This window comes from Delphinapterus leucas, chromosome 1 (assembly GCF_059928025.1).
Source record: "Delphinapterus leucas isolate spDelLeu-1000000601 "Yukka" chromosome 1, BTC_Dleu_Yukka2, whole genome shotgun sequence".
Classification (NCBI taxonomy): domain Eukaryota; kingdom Metazoa; phylum Chordata; class Mammalia; order Artiodactyla; family Monodontidae; genus Delphinapterus; species Delphinapterus leucas.
In genome coordinates this window covers 130,156,031-130,174,101 of record NC_143129.1, presented here as the reverse complement: position 1 = coordinate 130,174,101, position 18,071 = coordinate 130,156,031, and the positions used below count along the sequence as shown (strand labels likewise).

At 35.2% G+C, this 18,071-nt stretch overlaps 1 protein-coding gene across 1 annotated transcript in view; it reads left to right on the top strand.

Annotated features, from left to right (window-relative positions):
* The window catches only part of LRRC7 (leucine rich repeat containing 7), a 135,637-nt gene that overhangs the window by 69,225 nt on the left and 48,341 nt on the right, over nt 1–18,071 (top strand). The window contains exon 15 of the mRNA XM_089910398.1: nt 11,748–11,969. Coding sequence (XP_089766524.1) covers nt 11,748–11,969 — 222 coding nt within the window. The remainder of the gene's footprint in view (nt 1–11,747; nt 11,970–18,071) is intronic.

Sequence of the window (18,071 nt, the reverse complement as noted above, 5' to 3'; positions counted from 1 at the left end):
TCATAAGCAAACAAAACCAATATTCTCTATTACTGTGAGTAATGCCAAGCACAATCCTGGCTCCCTCTTTTCTGATTCTCTTTCCCAAGCCTCATTTTTCTCCTCTGATGGGAGGAAATTTTGCACTGGTTGCAGTAAATTTTTCTTCTGGTAGACTGGGTCATCACTGAAACTCAAAAACAGACTGCAGGGCTTCCCTGGTGGCGCAGTGGTTGAGAATCCTCCTGCCAATGCAGGGGACACGGGTTCGTGACCCAGTCTGGGAAGATCCCACATGCTGCGGAGTGGCTGGGCCCGTGAGCCATGGCCGCTGAGCCTGCGCGTCCAGAATCCTGCATATAGAGTCATTTTGAACTCCAAACATTTTTATAAACATTAGGAAAAGAGATCTTTTTGAGTCAGCTGGTAGGTTGAGATTCTCCTTGCTTCCCTCAACCATCCTCTTCCTATCACCCTCACTCATGTTGGTGTCACTTCTACTGAGGCTGCTGGACTTCAAGAAGAAATAAATAGCAGTCAAATGCATTTGCTATCAGTGAGCTTTGCCCCCAAAACGAGAAGTGAGTCAGTGAAAGGGTAGATTGATGAAGTCATACAATTATAGATTTTTTAATTATCAAAAACAAATAAACAAAAACTTTTAGCACTATCTGTTGCCCCCAGAGAGACATTTCTTACACAAATATATTGGGTTTTTCTTTTGACCAAAAGCCACTTTTTTCAAGGGACATAAGTTTAAAAAGGAAAGCAGAACTGTGGGAAAACACCAAAGGTGTCCAAATGAAAAAGAACCTCTAACCCTAGCAGAACTTTGACTCTCTAGATCAATGATAATGCAACTCCACTTTCCTTTGAGTTTCGGTATTGAGAAATAATCTGGAACTGAATATTTGTGTGAATAGTAAGTATCCACACCTTAATTTCACCCTTAGATTGAAAAGGGAGTTTTAAGCAACAGTTCCAATCACACCAGTTGCCTGAGAGGTGAACATACCCACTGTCATAAATATCACTCCAGGTTAGGAAGGATTAGGAATAAAGTAAGTAGATGAAAATTATATCTTAGGGGACTTCTGTGATTAAGGATCAACTATTGATGACATTTTTAGGCATCTATCAAACATGTATTGAAGGCTCATTGAAATTTTTATGCTTATATTTAGTGTCTATATTAAGACAGCCACTAATTTCCCTCCCTAACAAATACATGCCTCTCTCTCTACCACACTAGCCTCAGCATGGTCTTTATGGAATAAATATGTCATTGTTCTAGAACAGGATAAAAATGCACTGTTTGGGGTTGTACAAGTTAAAATATACAGAACATTCCAAAGAACAATTACAGGAGTTGTAAGCTAAGGGTTCAAATCTAGTCTTGAGAATTTCATATTGCACTTCTTTTGGGTTTACCAGTATCAGAACTGTTATTCAGATGAACTAAATGTACTCTTTTTTAAAAAAGCTTATTGATTGATGATTGTGTTACCTTTTCCAGTGTGCCCATGAAGCCATGCCTTTTGCTATACTAGAGAAATAAGAATGAATACATCCAATTAGATTCAAATCTCCCTATAATTGGAAATTATTTATGTAAGAGAGAGAAGGCTGAAAATATATAAAGACTTGCTTGCTAAACAAGAATTAATTGCCAAAGCAAGAGCACATGGCCAGTAGGAAGTCAAAAATTTCATGAAAATGGGATCTGTCAGAGGCAGTTCCATACACTTAGTGGCTAAATCAGGAAGAAGCTTTTGAAAAAAATCAATGAAATAATTTTCTGTATTTAATGATCCATTTCAAATACTCCTTTTGTTAATCTGAACAGCCAGGATGATATATTTTAATCAGTTGATTTTAGTATTATTTAATTCATAGGTATTTTTAAAACTTACTCTATTCCTATTATGTAATTAAATTTGTTCTAAAAAATAGTGCAGGTAGGAAGTTGTAGAAATGTGAATGGAAAATTCTTCCCTAACTTACAGCAAGAATGACAGCTGAATATTGTTTAGTTTCACAGTCGCTTTTGTACTGGATTTTCATACTTAATACAACATTAATTCTTTAATTCACAAAGCACGTTATTTTATCTCCTAATACCAGTGCAACAATATAGCTATCTCCAGTAGTGTGGGACATTACTGTCATAAAATCAGGAGATTGTTCTTATCCAGACTGACTCTAAATTATTTCCTTAATAAAAGTGCAAACCCGAAGAGTGTCTATCAAATGGCTATTAAGTAAGAGGAAAAAAAAAGAAATCTTGCCACAGATCAAAGCAATAGAAAACAGTGGTAGATTAAAACTACTTACTTCATCAATTCTTAACATAGGTGTTCCTTAACACAAATGACTATTCTACTTCAGAAAATGGAGCTAACTCAATAACATTTATACTATCTTCATTTCAGAAGAAATATAAAAGGAAAAGTAAAATGTGAAATTAATCCATTGTAATGAAAATGACCGTGATTGAGTATGTAATTTGAAGACCTAAACCACATGACAACTGGCAGATGATCAAGGATTGCTGCCAAATAGAGGATGTCAAAATGATAAGGTGCCATTTCTTGACACTTGATTTTTATCTGACTTACTCCACTACCTTTAGGTTCCTAGAAATCTTAAGGGCAAAATAAGTAATTGTCAAACTTTTATTGTTAGTGCTAACATCTTCCTTTTCATTTTATTTCAGGAATGTAAAAGTCAGCATCATCACACAACAAACTGTAGGTGGAATGTGTAGATTTAGCTCTAATTTCACCATTTTTTCTATTATGGATCCTCTGTTGTTTTTTTCATTTTGATTAATAATTTCCAATTCCAGAGCTATGTTTTATAAGTTGACATTTAATCACAGAAAAATTTGCTTATAGAGATACGCTAAGCCACAAATGACTGCCTGCACATATCAGCCAGCTGCCGTCCTAAGGCATATGCACTGAAGGGAAAGGCCCTATTGCCTCACTTTTTTATCTGTCATTTGAAGCACTGGAGTATATTACCAGTATTTGGCTCTAAAAAATTTAAGATCAGCAAATAATTTGAATCCCATCCCCCAATACTGCACTGTGCCAGCAGAATGCACTGTCACCAAGTCCCTATGGCAAGAGAAACAGCAACTTCCTACCCCCTCTCCTTCAAGCTTCAGAGTTCCCTTTCATGTATTTGTAAAAGTTTGTCCTCTAATGTCCAAACGGGAGAACATAGATTTTTGGCATCAAAATTGCCCTAGCTGAATACAAACACCACAAGAGGAAAAAAATAAAGCTTAACAGTTTGGTTGTCATAATCATAAAACAGTATCTACGATACATATTAGGCATTGTACTAAGGTGCTTGACATAAATACACTCTTATCTTCAAGACAACATTATTCTGCTTCGTTTGATATGATCACATGATTTTGCTTCTGTAGCCCATTAATACAAGGCATTGTATTGGTTGATTTTCAAATATTGAAGAAGCTTTGTATTATTCAAGTAACCCCCACTCAGCCATTGATGTTTCTTTTTATATATTGCTGAATGCTATTTGCCAATATTTTGTTAAGGACTTTGGCATCAGTATTCTAAAGGATATTAGTCTGTAGTTTTCTTTTTCTTTTTTTTTTTTTTTTGTACTGTCCTTATGTGGTTTTATTCACAAATTGAGACACTTTTCTGCCTCATCTATTATCTGGAAAAGTATGTATGTGCAGAATTACTGTTGACTCCTATTTAAATGTTTGATAGAATTCTCCAGTGTAACCACCTGGGCCCAGAGGTTTTTTTCCTGGAAGTTTTTAAATTATATCCAACCTTGATAGTTTCAGGACTATTCAAATTACCTAGTTCATATTGTGTGAGTTATAGTAGTTTGTGTTTTTTGAGGAAATGAATCATTTCATATGAGTTGTCAAATTTACTTATGTAGAGTTATTTGTAGTATTATACCTTATTATCCTTATGATGTCTGCAGGGCCTTTATTGATATCCCCTTCACTCTTGATTTTGGTAATTTGTGTCTTTCTTTTTCTTTTTCAGTCTTGCTAGAAGTATGTCAATTTTATTGATCTTTTCAAAGAATCAGCTCTTTGTTTTATTCATTTTATCTGTAATTCATTTTGTTTCATCAATTTCTGAACTTTTTTATTATTTCCTACCTTCACTTGCTTTTGGTTTATTCGACTTTTATTTTTCTAAGCTATTGAGGTAGTATCTTAATTACTGATTTGAGGTGTCTTCTTTTCTAGTATATGCACTACTTTAGCTGTATTTTGCAAATTTGCATTTACATTCAGTTCAATGTATTGTTTTATTTCCCTTGAGACTTCCTCTCTGATCCATGAATTATTTAGAACTACATTGTTTAGCTCCCAAGTGTTTGAATATTTTCCTTTTATTTTTCTATCATTCATTCCTAGTTTGATTTATTGTGGCTGGAGAACACATTCTGTGTGATTTCAGTTCTTTAAAACTTGTTGAGATTTGTTTTCCAAATCAGGATATAGTCTTAGTAAATATTCTGTAGGAACTTGAAGAGAATGTGTATCCTGCTGCTGTCAGATAGAATGTTCTGTAAGTGATAATTAGATCTGGTGGGTTGATGGTATTGTTGAATTCTTCTTTTTCTTGCTAATTTTCAGTCTAGTTCTTCTATCAGTTGTTTAGAGAAGGGTGTTGAAATCTCCAACTATAACAATAACGAATTTGTCTATTTTTTTCTTAGTTCCATCAATTTTGCTTTACACATTTGCACCTCTGTTGTTTGTTGTGTATACATTTAGGATTGCTATGTCTTCTTGGTGGATTGACTCTTCTTCATCCTATAAAATTCCTCCTTATTCCTAGTACATTTTCTTTGCTCTGAAATCTACTTTATCTAGTATTAATGTAGCCACCTCTCATTTCCTTTAATTCATATTTGCATGATATTTATTTTTGATTCTTTTAATATCTACCTGCCTAGCTCGTTATATAGTTGAAGTGACTTCTTATAGTCTGCATATAGTTGAATAATGTTCTTTAATCCAGCCTGCCAAGATCTGTCTTTTAATTTGTGTATTTAATCTCTATGCATTTAATTTAATTTGACACATTAAGGTTTAGGTCTTAATTTAAGTTCTTTTTTTCTGTTTGTTCTCTTTTTATGCTTCTCTAATTTATTTTTCCTGCTTCTTCTGAGGTGTTTGACTTCTTTTTAGAATTTAATTTTGATTTTTCTACAGTGTTTCTAGTATATCTTTTTGTGTAGATTTTTTAGTTATTGTTCCTGGTATTGCATTACATATACATAACTTATAAGAGTCTACTAGCATCATCACTTAGCAGTTCAACTGAAGTATAGAAACCTTACCTTCTTTTATGTCCCTTCACCCTCCTCAGTGTATAATTGTCTTAAATATTTCCTCTATATACATTTAGAATCACCTCAGACAGTAACATAATTTTACTTCAATCATCAAACATAATTTTGAAAATTCAAGAGGAAAAAGAGAGCTTTTTTTTTTACCCATATATTTGCTTGCCATGTTCTTTCTCCTTTCCTAATGTTCCAAATTTTCTTCTTTTATCATTTTCTTTTGATTTATAGAAATTCCTTTAGCTATTATTTTAGGATAAGTCTAGTGGTGACAGATTCTCTTCATTTTCCCTCATCTGAGAATGTTTCAATTTCCCTTTAATTACTGAAGAATATTTTCACAAGTATAGGATGTTGGGGTGACAATTCTTTTCCTTCAGCACTTGAAAAATATTGTGTCACTTCCTCTGTCCTCCATGGTTTTTGATGAGATGTCCACTGTCATTCAAATTGTTTTTCCTCTATAAGTAAGACGTCATTTTTCTCCAGCTGCTTTTAAGATTTCTCCTTTGTCTTTAGTTTTCACAAGTTTGATTATCATGTGTTTGTGCATGGATTTCTTTGGGTTTACCCTGTGTGGGATTCTCTCTGCTTCTTAAATCTATAAGATTTGCCAAATTTTTCAGCCATTATTTCTTCTTTTAATTTTTCAGCTCCACTTTCTTTCTCCTCTTTTTTGATAATATTACTGTTGGAACTTTTGAACAGAGTCTCTGAGACTGTTCATTTTTTTTCAATGTGTTTTCTCTCCGTTACAGATTAGATAATTTCTACTGTCTTATCTTTCAGTTTATTGTTTCTTTCCTCTATTCTCTACATTCTGATGTTAAGTCTACTCACAGAGCTTTTCAGTTATTGTATTTTCCAGCTCTAAAATTTCTATTTGTTTCTTCTTTACATCTTCTGTTTCTTTGCTAAGACATTATTCTAAGAAAACTTCTTCAGAAGTTTTCTATGTTTTAGTTTTTTTCAAGCATGTGTGTAATTGGTCATTGAAGCACTTTTTAAATTGTTGTCTTAAAAATTTTTGTCAGGTAATTCTAATTTCTGTCTTCTCAATGTTGGCCTTTATTGGTTGTCTTTTTTCATTGTTTGAGATCTTCCTGGTTCTTGGTATGATTGAAACCTAGACGTTTTCATATTATGTTATAAAACTCTGGATTATATTTAACCATCTGTTGCAGCTGGCCTTCTCTGACACCACTCCAGTTGGGGAATGGTGGAGCACCTCATTTTGGCCAAGTGGAGGTACCAGTTCAATTTTTCCATTTAGCATCCAGTGACACTTGAGGCAAAGTCTCCTCTCCTCCAAAGTTATTGCTAGGTGGGGATTGAAGTTCCAGCTCCCAGATGGCCCCACTGATACCTCAGTGGGAGTAGCCTCATTACAATTGGGTGATGGAGAAAATCCTGACTCTCTACTAAGACCTCCTCTAACCACCCTAATGGTAAGGTAGAGGAGTGCCTCATTACTGCTGGGTCAGAGTGTAAATTCATGCTCCTTATGTGGTCTCCATTAACACCACTGGGTGAGGAGTGGCTTACTACTGTACTGGTCAGTGGGGATGAATGCAATGACACCTTACTTGGCCTTCTCTGACACCACCCCAGCAGGAGTGTTGTGCCTTGTTAAATCCCTATAAGGGTAGAAGTATCAGCTTCCCACTTGGCCTTTGCTGGCATTGTTGGGATGGGACCACAGTTCTTTCCATGTTGTTTGGCTGTAGTAGAGCAATCTAAAAGTTTTCTGTCTTGCTAGGATGCCCCTTTTTCCTGGTTCTTTGGCTAGAGAGAGTAGGCTTTTGTTAGGGCTTTTGTTGTCTGCACTGGCTGGCATTTTAGGGGATGCCCACTTTTTCAACTCCTAGTCTGGGATATATGACACAAAAATAAAACCTGAGAAATTTACCACCATCTTGTTACTTGGTCCTTAGCTTCTTCAGTCTACTTCCCAGAGTTTTCCTATATTTGTTTATGTACAATGTCCAGAGTTTTTCATTGTTCTTAATGGAGGGAATAGGGCACAGTATATCTACTCCACATACCAGAAGCAGAAATCCTACTGTCTCAATTTCTAAAACCTAAAGTGCATGTTAAAAAAAACAAAGGAAGGAGAAACACTGCAGAGTACATGGTGCAGATAGAAAGTGATAGGACTGTTTTGTTGTTGTTTTACAAAATTACTGAAACTGACTCATTTAAATGAGTGCTGATGTTTCCTTGAAATCAGTTACTTAATTATCCTTTGTATGTAATTCCGTATTGTTGACGCTGACCCCAAACATCTTTAGAACTCTTTTGAACTTAATTTTAGAGAATGAGTTGTACCCATTTGAATATTCTCAGTGGCATAAACTGTCATCCTTTGAGGCTGTGTTTGATTTTTGGGAGCACCACAAGTGGTCCAAGAGCAAAGATGGGTAGTAAAACTGATAACCAAATTGAGTAATAAACTTCTCAGTCTAACACTCTCTTCTAAGAAAATAGTGTGAACCAAAACTTTATTGTAGTGAAAAAGTCATTTATTTTATACCATACAAAACCTCCCAAACATTTCAAATTTCCACATAATAAGCCTGATGAGCTGTGAGATGAATTGCGTATGAACAGTGCCATTTGGTATCAAATCACATATCTTTTCTGTGGCTTTGACATAAATATTTCCTTGGGTCCTATGGATATTGAAGTTTTCCCCATAAACCTTGACAGTATGGTTTTGGGTCAACTTGAAAACATCATATTCCATCACTATTCTCAAATACATGTTATTTTGTCCAACCTCCCATTGAAAGTTCAAAGCAAATGTCAAATCTCTATTTCTTTTTATCATTCAAAATGTGTACCTCAGCCTTTATAGAAACCTTCATGTTCAAATTCTCCTTCAGTATGAGTCAGTGTCCTCATAGCTAATCCTCTATCTGAACGAATCCAGTCTCGATATTTCCTACATTTTCATCAGTCCTTTGTACTTCATCATGAGCACCCTTATTACCTTTCTTAAGCCTCTGTGCCAGTCAAAATAACTTACTCTTTACAGTCCCTCCACACCATAATTGTCCCTTTAGATGTCTTGTGTCATTCATATTTGCTTACCTTCACAAAGAATTTAGTGTTAATTCTTTGCTTTCTATAGCTGTCATTCCCCATCCTCATTTATTGTACCTGGTAGCCCCAAAAAAGAGTGAAAAAACTGCTACTGATGTGAACAGAATCATTTTACAGAATGTTCCTTCCATGCCCACTTTATGCTTTGCCAAGCCATCTGTGAACATGAGTGTCATTATTTCATAATCATGGAAAGATTACTAAATACACAGAGTATCCTCCTAATTGCTCAAGTATAAAGTTCTAAGTCAAATACGTAGGATCTAAAATAGATAATAGACCTAATTCAATAAGTAGGAATGGCCCTTTGGCAAATTGAAGAGCTGCTAAAGAAATTTAATATATCCTTCCTTAACAATCAGACCCTTCTGTTCCTTTCTGTGGTTTCTTTTCATTTCATAGTTCAACTATTGTAGGAAGAGAGACAATTCTGGGGAATGGTGGTTGCAATGTAATTTTGTGTTTAAGAGCATGAACTCTGATTGCCAGACAGCCTTGGTTCAAATCCCAGTCCGGCCAGTTTACCAGTTGTGCAAATTACTGGGGAAAGTTACTTAACCTCTCCAAGCCTTAGTTTCCTCCTCAGTAAAATTAAGTAATAGTAATTAATAATAATTATCCCTTAATGCTATTGTAAGGATTAAAGGAGGCAATATGTATAAGGTAAGTTTTAGTACATTATCTAGCACCTAGTATTTGAATAGTAGCCATTGTTTCTTAAGTGCCAGTTACTGTGCCGGTTATTAAAGATGGTAAGTAAGATGTGGTGCTTGCCCTCAAAGAGTTTCAAATCAAAGCATAATTAAAGTTTAAACTGTCCCATCAGAAGGAAAAAATAAACCATAAAAATAAGTCTAAAGGCTATTATAGTTCTATAATATCTATGTTTTTTTTACCCTTAGATAGACCATTACCAGAATATTCTAATCAATGAAAGTATTATTAAGCAGTCATTATTGACTTTCTAATGGATTATGCATTGTGGGACTAAAGCTATGTTCTGGAGCTCTCTAAGTTTTTCTGGGTATAAAAATTCTTTGCTTGCCTGTCACTTTCAATTAAACAACCAGTTTTCCTCTTTCCCATTGGCTCAAGGACTAACTGAAGACCCATGAGTATTATACCAGTGGATGTGAGAAGCAGATATAAATGTAAAATCAATTGCTTGTTCAGTAGCCAGGCCAGTCAGCCTTAGTCCACCTACACCCCCAGTTCCTCTAGCTCCAGGAAATCGTTTTCTCTAACTAAATAATCAGGCCAGTGACTTCATTCAGAGTACAGCAGCCCCAAATGTGATACTGGGTTTATCATGGCTTTCCTTGCCTACCAAACAAGAGAACATGAAATTCCAAGGAGGTAGGAGAGAATTGAATTTGCAACAAGGAAAAACTCGACCAGAAGGGTGTTCAGCCTTCTAGAATGGCTGAGAAAGTTGTGACATCTTTCATTTAGATTTCTGAGAAGGAAATAGATACATTAGAGAAATACACATTTGCCCTTTATGAGGTTATCTTAGTTGTGTTTATGATATCATAATTTTCTGATCCCTGGTTGCATTAGACAGTATTAGATTGATAATTGTTTTGTTATTGTGCTGTTATAGCCTGAAACTTTTTTTTGCATCTTTTCTTCCAGTTTCTCATGACTGAAATATCTTTACTGTTTTTGAATGTAAAAAGTTGTACATGATAAGACAATCAGTTGGATATCTAAAATATAACAAATGATTTTTTCTTTCCCTTGCATATTGCTAAATAATAATTTTGAATATTTTCTTCACTGAAATTACCTCTTGTTTGGAATCAAACAACATGCCTTCCCTCTCCAAATGATTTTGCATGATCACTGTCATCTCCTATGTCTCTTATGTTGCTCTTCTTTAAGAACTTTAAAATAATTAAAATTCATCTTTTCCTTGAATACTTGTTTAATAATTTTTCCTTTATACCTCCAATCTGACTTTTTCATAGTAAGTAAAAATCTTGATTAGTCAGGAAAATTCACAAACTTTCCTAACTAATGAATTCTAAGGTGAAATTTACTTTTAAATTCCAAATTGCCTACCCTTAAAAGGTCAAAAGAAAGACAATGGATTCAGGAAGTAATTCCTCAGATTCTTCCCTAATAATGGGTGAAGTACCAAGCACAGCATTAAAACGTAGGTTTAAAAGTATTAAAGATAAGCATTCACTTCCCATGTTAGACCTCCATGTTAAACCATACTTAATTTTAAAAGGCACGTTCTAGGGGACTTCCCTAGCAGTCCAGTGGTTAGGACTCTGCCCTTCCACTGCAGGGGGCACAGGTTTGATCCCTGGTCGGGGAATTAAGAGCCCCACAAGCTGCGAGGCATGGCTAAATAAATAAATAAATGGCATGTTCTAGGTTATCAGCTCACAAACAGAACTGCTTGCTTGACAGAAAAGATATCAGGTAGAATGACTCAAGGAGCCCATGCTAGAATGAAGGTAAGAAAATCGGAATGAACGAGAAACAGGATTAGGCACCAGTCATCTAAAGATGGGAGACCAAAGTAAGCATGCCCTTTCTCCTCTAGCAACCACCCTCAAGGGCTGATAAATGATCATTGTTGTTTTAAATGAGGTACTGATGAGTCTCTCTGAAAGCTCATGTGAAGATGATCTGCATGCAGAGTTCACTTTAAAGACCTTTCCATATCTAGTGCCTCTACAGGCTACAGATATTCGCAGGAATTTATCACATGATTAATTTTTAATGGAACTTAAAGATTGCAAAAACCATACTCTTGATTTAATATTGCAGAAAATTAATAAATATTGATTATACTCACCTGAACAAGCTTCCTGTACATGTGTGTGGCATAAAGGCAAATATGCAATTCAATTCTTTTGCTGCAGAATTAGAAAGTAGTTTCTATAATTTTCTCCCTGATGTTTCATATATTACATCTCTCTCCCTGCTATTATTCTAAATGAAATGTCAGATAGAACTCCACTTTATTTTTTAAGTTGTGACTTCTTTTTCTTCTTGAGATTTTCCAAACTGAACTTTGTTTCCTTAAAATGGGGGCTAAAATAAGCTTTGGCAAGCCATCAGATGACAAGTGTATTTAACATGACCTTGCTCCGATATTAGCATTTTCACAAACCACAGCAGGCAGACCCTTACTGTTTTTTCATTATGCTTCCTAGCCATGGCTGAAAGCCCAAATGATGCCACTTTACTTACTGGAGAGGTATTCTGTACATTTTTTTTTTTCTACTTTAATCACATCCTTTCAACACCACAAATCTTCTGACAGATTATCTTCTCCACAGGCAGGCAGCCACATCCAGACCTTGATGGGGTCCCAGAGCCTTCAACATCGTAGCCGGGAGCAGCAGCCATATGAGGGAAACATAAACAAAGTGACCATCCAGCAGTTTCAGTCACCATTGCCTATTCAGATCCCCTCTTCACAGGCCACCCGGGGACCTCAGCCTGGACGGTGCTTAATTCAAACTAAAGGGCAAAGGAGTATGGATGGCTATCCAGAGCAGGTGAGTAGAGCTTTTATAATTGATAAATGTTCAGGAAATATTTGGGGAAAGTCCCATAAATCCGTGGTTTGCCTTCCCTCATTAATGTAGTTTGGGACACATTAATGCTGTCACCATGTTGAATGGAGTAGAGCACTCTTTTTAGGGATTTTATCATTATTTTCATTGGTTAAGGACTACAACATATAGTAATTGATGGTTGGTAAAATGCCCATTTCACATAAAGAAAAATTGATGAATTGGAATAGTTTTTTCTGGTTTATCCTGCACCTCCTTCTGCCCACTCCCAACTCCAATTTAGCTCTGCAGCACAGCTTTTGAATGTTACAAAGAGCTTCAATGGATTAGGTATATTTACCAAGGCCTTTGGTGAAATTGACAGTGTAAAAACTAAACTGTATATTCCCCTCGATTTGTGGAAACATTTTTTAAAACTTTTATCTTCTGATTTTTGAGTAATACAGAGATAAAGTTTTGCTATGAACAGAATGATAAAGAGCAGTTAGGAAGGAAACATTTATGAAATGCTCCAAAAGCTATTGATAAGTGCCATGTAGTAAAAAAAAATTGCTGGTCCTCTGACCTATTTAAATTAGGATCTGGTTTTCCATTGTAGACTCTGCTTTTCTTTCTTAAGGCCAGAACACTGAATAAGATCTCACCTGTTGAGTCATATTAAGGTTAGAAAGTAAGACATCAAGATATTAATACTCTCAGAAAATTAATTTCTCTTATTAATTAGTAAGAGAAATTAATTTAATTTAAATTAATTTCTCTTATTTCATTCTTCAGATAATTAGGCAAAGCTCCCACTGACTTCTCTAACCCCTTAATATGGTTTATAAAGATTTCACTTTATTATTGCTTATTCAAAGCTTCACGTATCACCGTCCTTATTTTCTAAACATATCAGACAAGATTATCTTCATTCTCCAGTTTTTTCCTTTATGCTGTTGAGTCATTTATTATTTGGATCCCAGCTGCTCCTGACATCTCCCGAGTTTCTTAATACCCTTCTTGAAGCTGAAAAAGGTTTTTTTTTTTTTTTTTTGGAGGTACACGGACCTCTCACTGTTGTGGCCTCTCCCGCTGCGGAGCACAGGCTCCGGACGCGCAGGCTCAGCGGCCATGGCTCACGGGCCCAGCCGCTCCGTGGCATGTGGGATCTTCCCGGACCGGGGCATGAACCCGTGTCCCCTGCATCAGCAGGCGGACTCTCAACCACTGCGCCACCAGGGAAGCCCTGAGACAGGTTTTTTTAAGATAATCTTCCTCCTATCCTGCCTTGATCTAGGCCAAATGTTGGATTTAAGGTTCAATAAATCAGACAGGTGTCTTTAATCAGGTAATGAGATGAGGTTTTTAATCCTCCAGAGATTCTAAAAAGTTAATAAAGTTTTAAATTATGCTTTACCACAGGCATCTTAGGTTAAAAATTGTTCATATATCCTCTCCCCCACAAATATCATAACTTCAATCCAGTTCTCTGATTTAATGATTCCTGTTAACAGGAATAATTAATAAGATAAGTTATTACAAAATTTTTTTCTCCCAGAATCAGCACATTTAAAATCCACTGAGATCAATGCCCTCTGTTTCCCCTACTTTGAATAGTAGGGTTAGTATTAGCATACAGTTATTCTGAACACTCTAAAGGCCTTTTTTACATTATTTCTCAAAAAATACATAAATTATATAGCTTGACTTAATGAGAGGATTACTAAGTTTTAGTTTACATGCTTATCAAACTTAAAATACCATGATTCTTTCAAAGAATGTATTTATAGTCATTGTAAGTGTTTTGATTTGTAACTCTAACAGCATCAGGTGTCTTTCAAACTGAGAGATAAAAACTTAAACATTCAATGGTTATATTAAGGAAAGTACTTAAGTGTAATTCCTTTTGAATTCCTGGTTTTTTCTGCCTTGGTTTCAGGCTGAAATGGTTTGGAATGCTGAGATGAAAACTTTGGAGTGACCACGAGAAAACCTAAGGAGCATTTAAACCAATAGTACTAGTCCCCAAACTATGCTCCCCCCTCCCCTGAGTTACAAATCTGGAGACAGTTTCTCAAAACCTTTTTCATGATTCAGTGTAATATTTATCCACTACCAGTGGCATGCTGAAGCATACTCATCCTGGCTCATTACTGTGTGCATATCTTCCAAACTCTACCTTCAGCGACACCACACTGATAGGTTGAAATTGTGGGGATAATTACACCAGGGAAATGAGCAAACACTACAAACCAGGGCCCTCCCCTTCCCCCAGCCAGCTCTTAAACATTTTCCAGCACACCACAACTACTACACTGTTTTCTTTCATCTCTTTTTCTTTTTCTAACCTCTCCACTTCTTTGGTTAGCTCTACAGCATTCAGGAAAGAGAATACTAGGAATAGGTCTCAGAATTTGGAGTTCGAGTTTCATGTTAACTTTTATTAAAATGTGTGAATCTGGACCAGTCATTAACTCTTTCCTGAGGTTCTGTTTTTCTCCTTATAAAATGAGAACATTACCACCCACCAACAATATTCAAAAAGCTTTTGAGAGAGTCAAATGATACAATTCTACACGCACACAAAGTAAGCCTGGCACTGAGAGTAAAGAAATAAGAAACAGAAGAAATAGAAATACAAGATTTTAAGAATTAAAATACTGGAGGGCACTTAATGAATATCAGTCCAACCTCCCTAGTCTATAGATAGAAGACAAACAAACAAACAGAAAGAGGCTGAAGGAGGTTATGTAATTCACTCTCATAATAAAAATATTTTTTGTATTTTTTACCTTCCTAACTCATTTTTCTTTTGAAAACTCAGACCTCTCTAATAGGTGTGTGTGCCCTTTAAAGCAAGACTTTTTCCATATTTAACAAGAAAAAAAAGGAGGAAAATATTTAAAACATTTAAGAACTGTATAGTTTCACGTGAAAATTATAGAGTAGTGATTGAAGTGCAAAGACCAAGGAGGTAACTGAAAATTCTAATATGGGTTTCAGGCATATAAATCAAGTTACTCTATTTTCATAAGGCATTTCTAGTGGTGCATTAAAAGGGCCATTAAGAGAAAATAGAGTTTTCTTAAATGATTACTACAAAAACAATGTTAAATTTGGTCAAGTACAATATGGAAAAAATCTAAGTCATTCATAATTTTTAAGTGCAAGAAGACATCATAAACATAGTACAGAAGAGTAAGCTGGGATGAAGTGAGAGAGTAGCATTGATATATATACACTACCAAATGTAAAACAGATAGCTAGTGAGAAGCAGCCGCATAACAGGGAGATCAGCTCTGTGCTTTGTGACCACCTAAAGGGGTGGGATAGGGAGGGTGGGAGGGAGCGCAATAGGGAGGGGATATGGGGACATATGTATACGTATAGCTGATTCACTTTGTTATACATCAGAAACTAACACAACATTGTAAAGCAATTATACTCCAATAAAGATGTTAAAAAAATAAGTAAATAAAAAATAAACATAGTACAAATAAACATACTGTGTGCAGCATGATAAAGCACAATAATTTCTACTAAAGCTTGGAGATTTTACTTTAAAAATGTAATCACTTTTTGGAATGCTACAGGTGAAAAACAACCGATTACAACGAATCTACATTTTTTTAATTCAGGGAAGAGAAGTCTGAATGAAAGTAGGAAAAGAAAAGACAACAGTTGCCATACATTGAGTGCCGACTATGCTATTTATACTATATATAGTGTATTTATGCTATAAATACCATGTATCTTACACACAGGCCTAGCTTCATGGTGTGTGAACTGTGCAGCTGCACAAAGTCCTGCACTTGGAAGTGCCCCACACTTGGTTTAATGCTCTGCTGTCACCAGCTTGTAATTCTTAAAAATCATTCAACAAAGAGCCTCACATTTTCATTTTGCATCAGGCCCCACTAATTACATAGCTGGTCCTGCTTACACACGCTATTTCATTTAGTCCTCACAATAATCTTATTTCCTTTTTATAAATGAAGAAACCAAGGCACAGAGAAAATAAGTAACTTGTAAGAGGTATAATTGGCCAAGCTACTTGTGAGAGGTATAATTGGTCAAGCTGGAATTTTAATCCAGGTCTATCTAGCCCAGAACCCAAGTTCTGTGTACCAGTCTTACCATTAAATTAACCACATGATCCAGACTCTTGCTGTGGCCTCAGTGTCCCTTTCTGTCAAATAATATTAGTTAAACGTGTTTCAGCTACAATTCAGAGTTATAGAACTGCCTTATACAGATGGTATGCTGACTGGAACTCACATGAACACTTCCAATTCTTTGAAAAGCAAAAATACTCAACAAATGGAAAGTTTTATTATTAGAAAAAGTATACCTCTGTATCTCTTAATGTGACCTAAAGAACTAATGAATTTCTAATCTGATTAAAATAAGTTCCATATAGCAATGAACATACATAATAAATGCTACCACTAATGAAGTTGAATGAATTTAAATGAATGTCATATTTTACCTAACCAACACACTTAGCCTTTTTTAGCCATAAAGAAGTACTTAGTAAACTTTGATGTTCCACCTGAATGATGAAACCATCTCAACTTTCAAACTACCCATCACAATAAAACAAGGCAAAATATCTAAGAATTCTAATTTAATACACTTACTTTTACATATCTATTTTTCATAGACGTTAAGTATCATCTGTTTTCTACTCTAGGATTAAATGGCATAAAATATATGGAAGTGATTTTTAAACCATAATGTGCGACCTAGATTCAAGGTATTAATTTCCATAGACTAGAAATCTGATGTGTAATAATGGATATTCTTTTTAACAAATTATCTACAACAAAATCATGTGCATGTCACTTGAAGTTCATTATCAGGGAATTTTACTTAGAAAAGGGATTATAATGCATAAACCATTTTGATTATTGATGAACATAACAGAGAATAATAGAGTTGTACTAAACAGTGAGCTGAAGAAAGCCAGAAAGTAAGATTTGAATCCTTCCCATTCCACATGAAAACTCTTAGCCATCATATCCATTCTCTTAGCTCTTCCCTTTGTTTCCCAGTCCAAATGACTATTCAGCTTATCCTCCCCTTCACAATAAAATAATACTTTATATCAGATGTTCTCAACCTCAGGTGTACATTAGAATCTGCTCAGCTTTTTTTTTAATTGAAATATAGTTGATTAACAATATCATATTAGTTTTAGGTATACAGCATAGTGATTCAGTATTTTTGCAGATTATATTCCATTATAAGTTACTACAAGATAATGGCTATAATTCCCTGTGCTATACAATACACCATTGTTGTTTATTTTATACATAATGGTTTGTATCTGTTAATCCCATATCCCTAATTTGTCCCTCCCCCAACCCTTTCCCTTTGGTAACCACAAGGTTGTTTTCTATGTCTATGAGTCTGTTTCTGTGTTGCATATATTCATTTGTACTATTTTTTAGATTCCACTTATAAGTGATATCATACAGTATTTGTCTTTCTCTGTCTGACTTATTTCATTTAGCATAATACCCTCCAAGTTCATCCATGTTGTTGCAAATGGCAAAATTTCATCCTTTTTTGATGGCTGAGTAATATTCTATTGTGCATATATACTATGTCTTCTTTATCCATTTGTCTATTTATGGGCACTTGGGTTATTTCCATGTCTTGGATATTGTAAACAGTGCTTCTATGAACATTGGGGTGCATATATCTTTTCAAATTAGTGTTTTCATTTTTTCTGGATATATACCCAGGAGTCAAATTACTGGATCATATGGTAGTTCTATTTTAGTTTTTTGAGGAAATTCCATGATGCCCGATGGAGGCTGCTCAGGAACTTTGAAAAATACTCATGCCCTGGCCTCATCCCCAAAGAAACTGATTTCATTAGCCTGGATGTGAGCTGGGTAATGGGAATTTTTGAAACTCCCCAGGTGATTCTATTGTGTAGCCAAGGCTGAGAACTGATATCAAGATATTCTATAACTGAGCAATTTGCCAGCTGAATAACATAGTGTTATTAACACTATTTAGAAGTATACACAAGTCATCCATACTTGTTGAATAGTTTTTATAGAAACTAACATAAACTTGGTTTTTCTGTTTTGC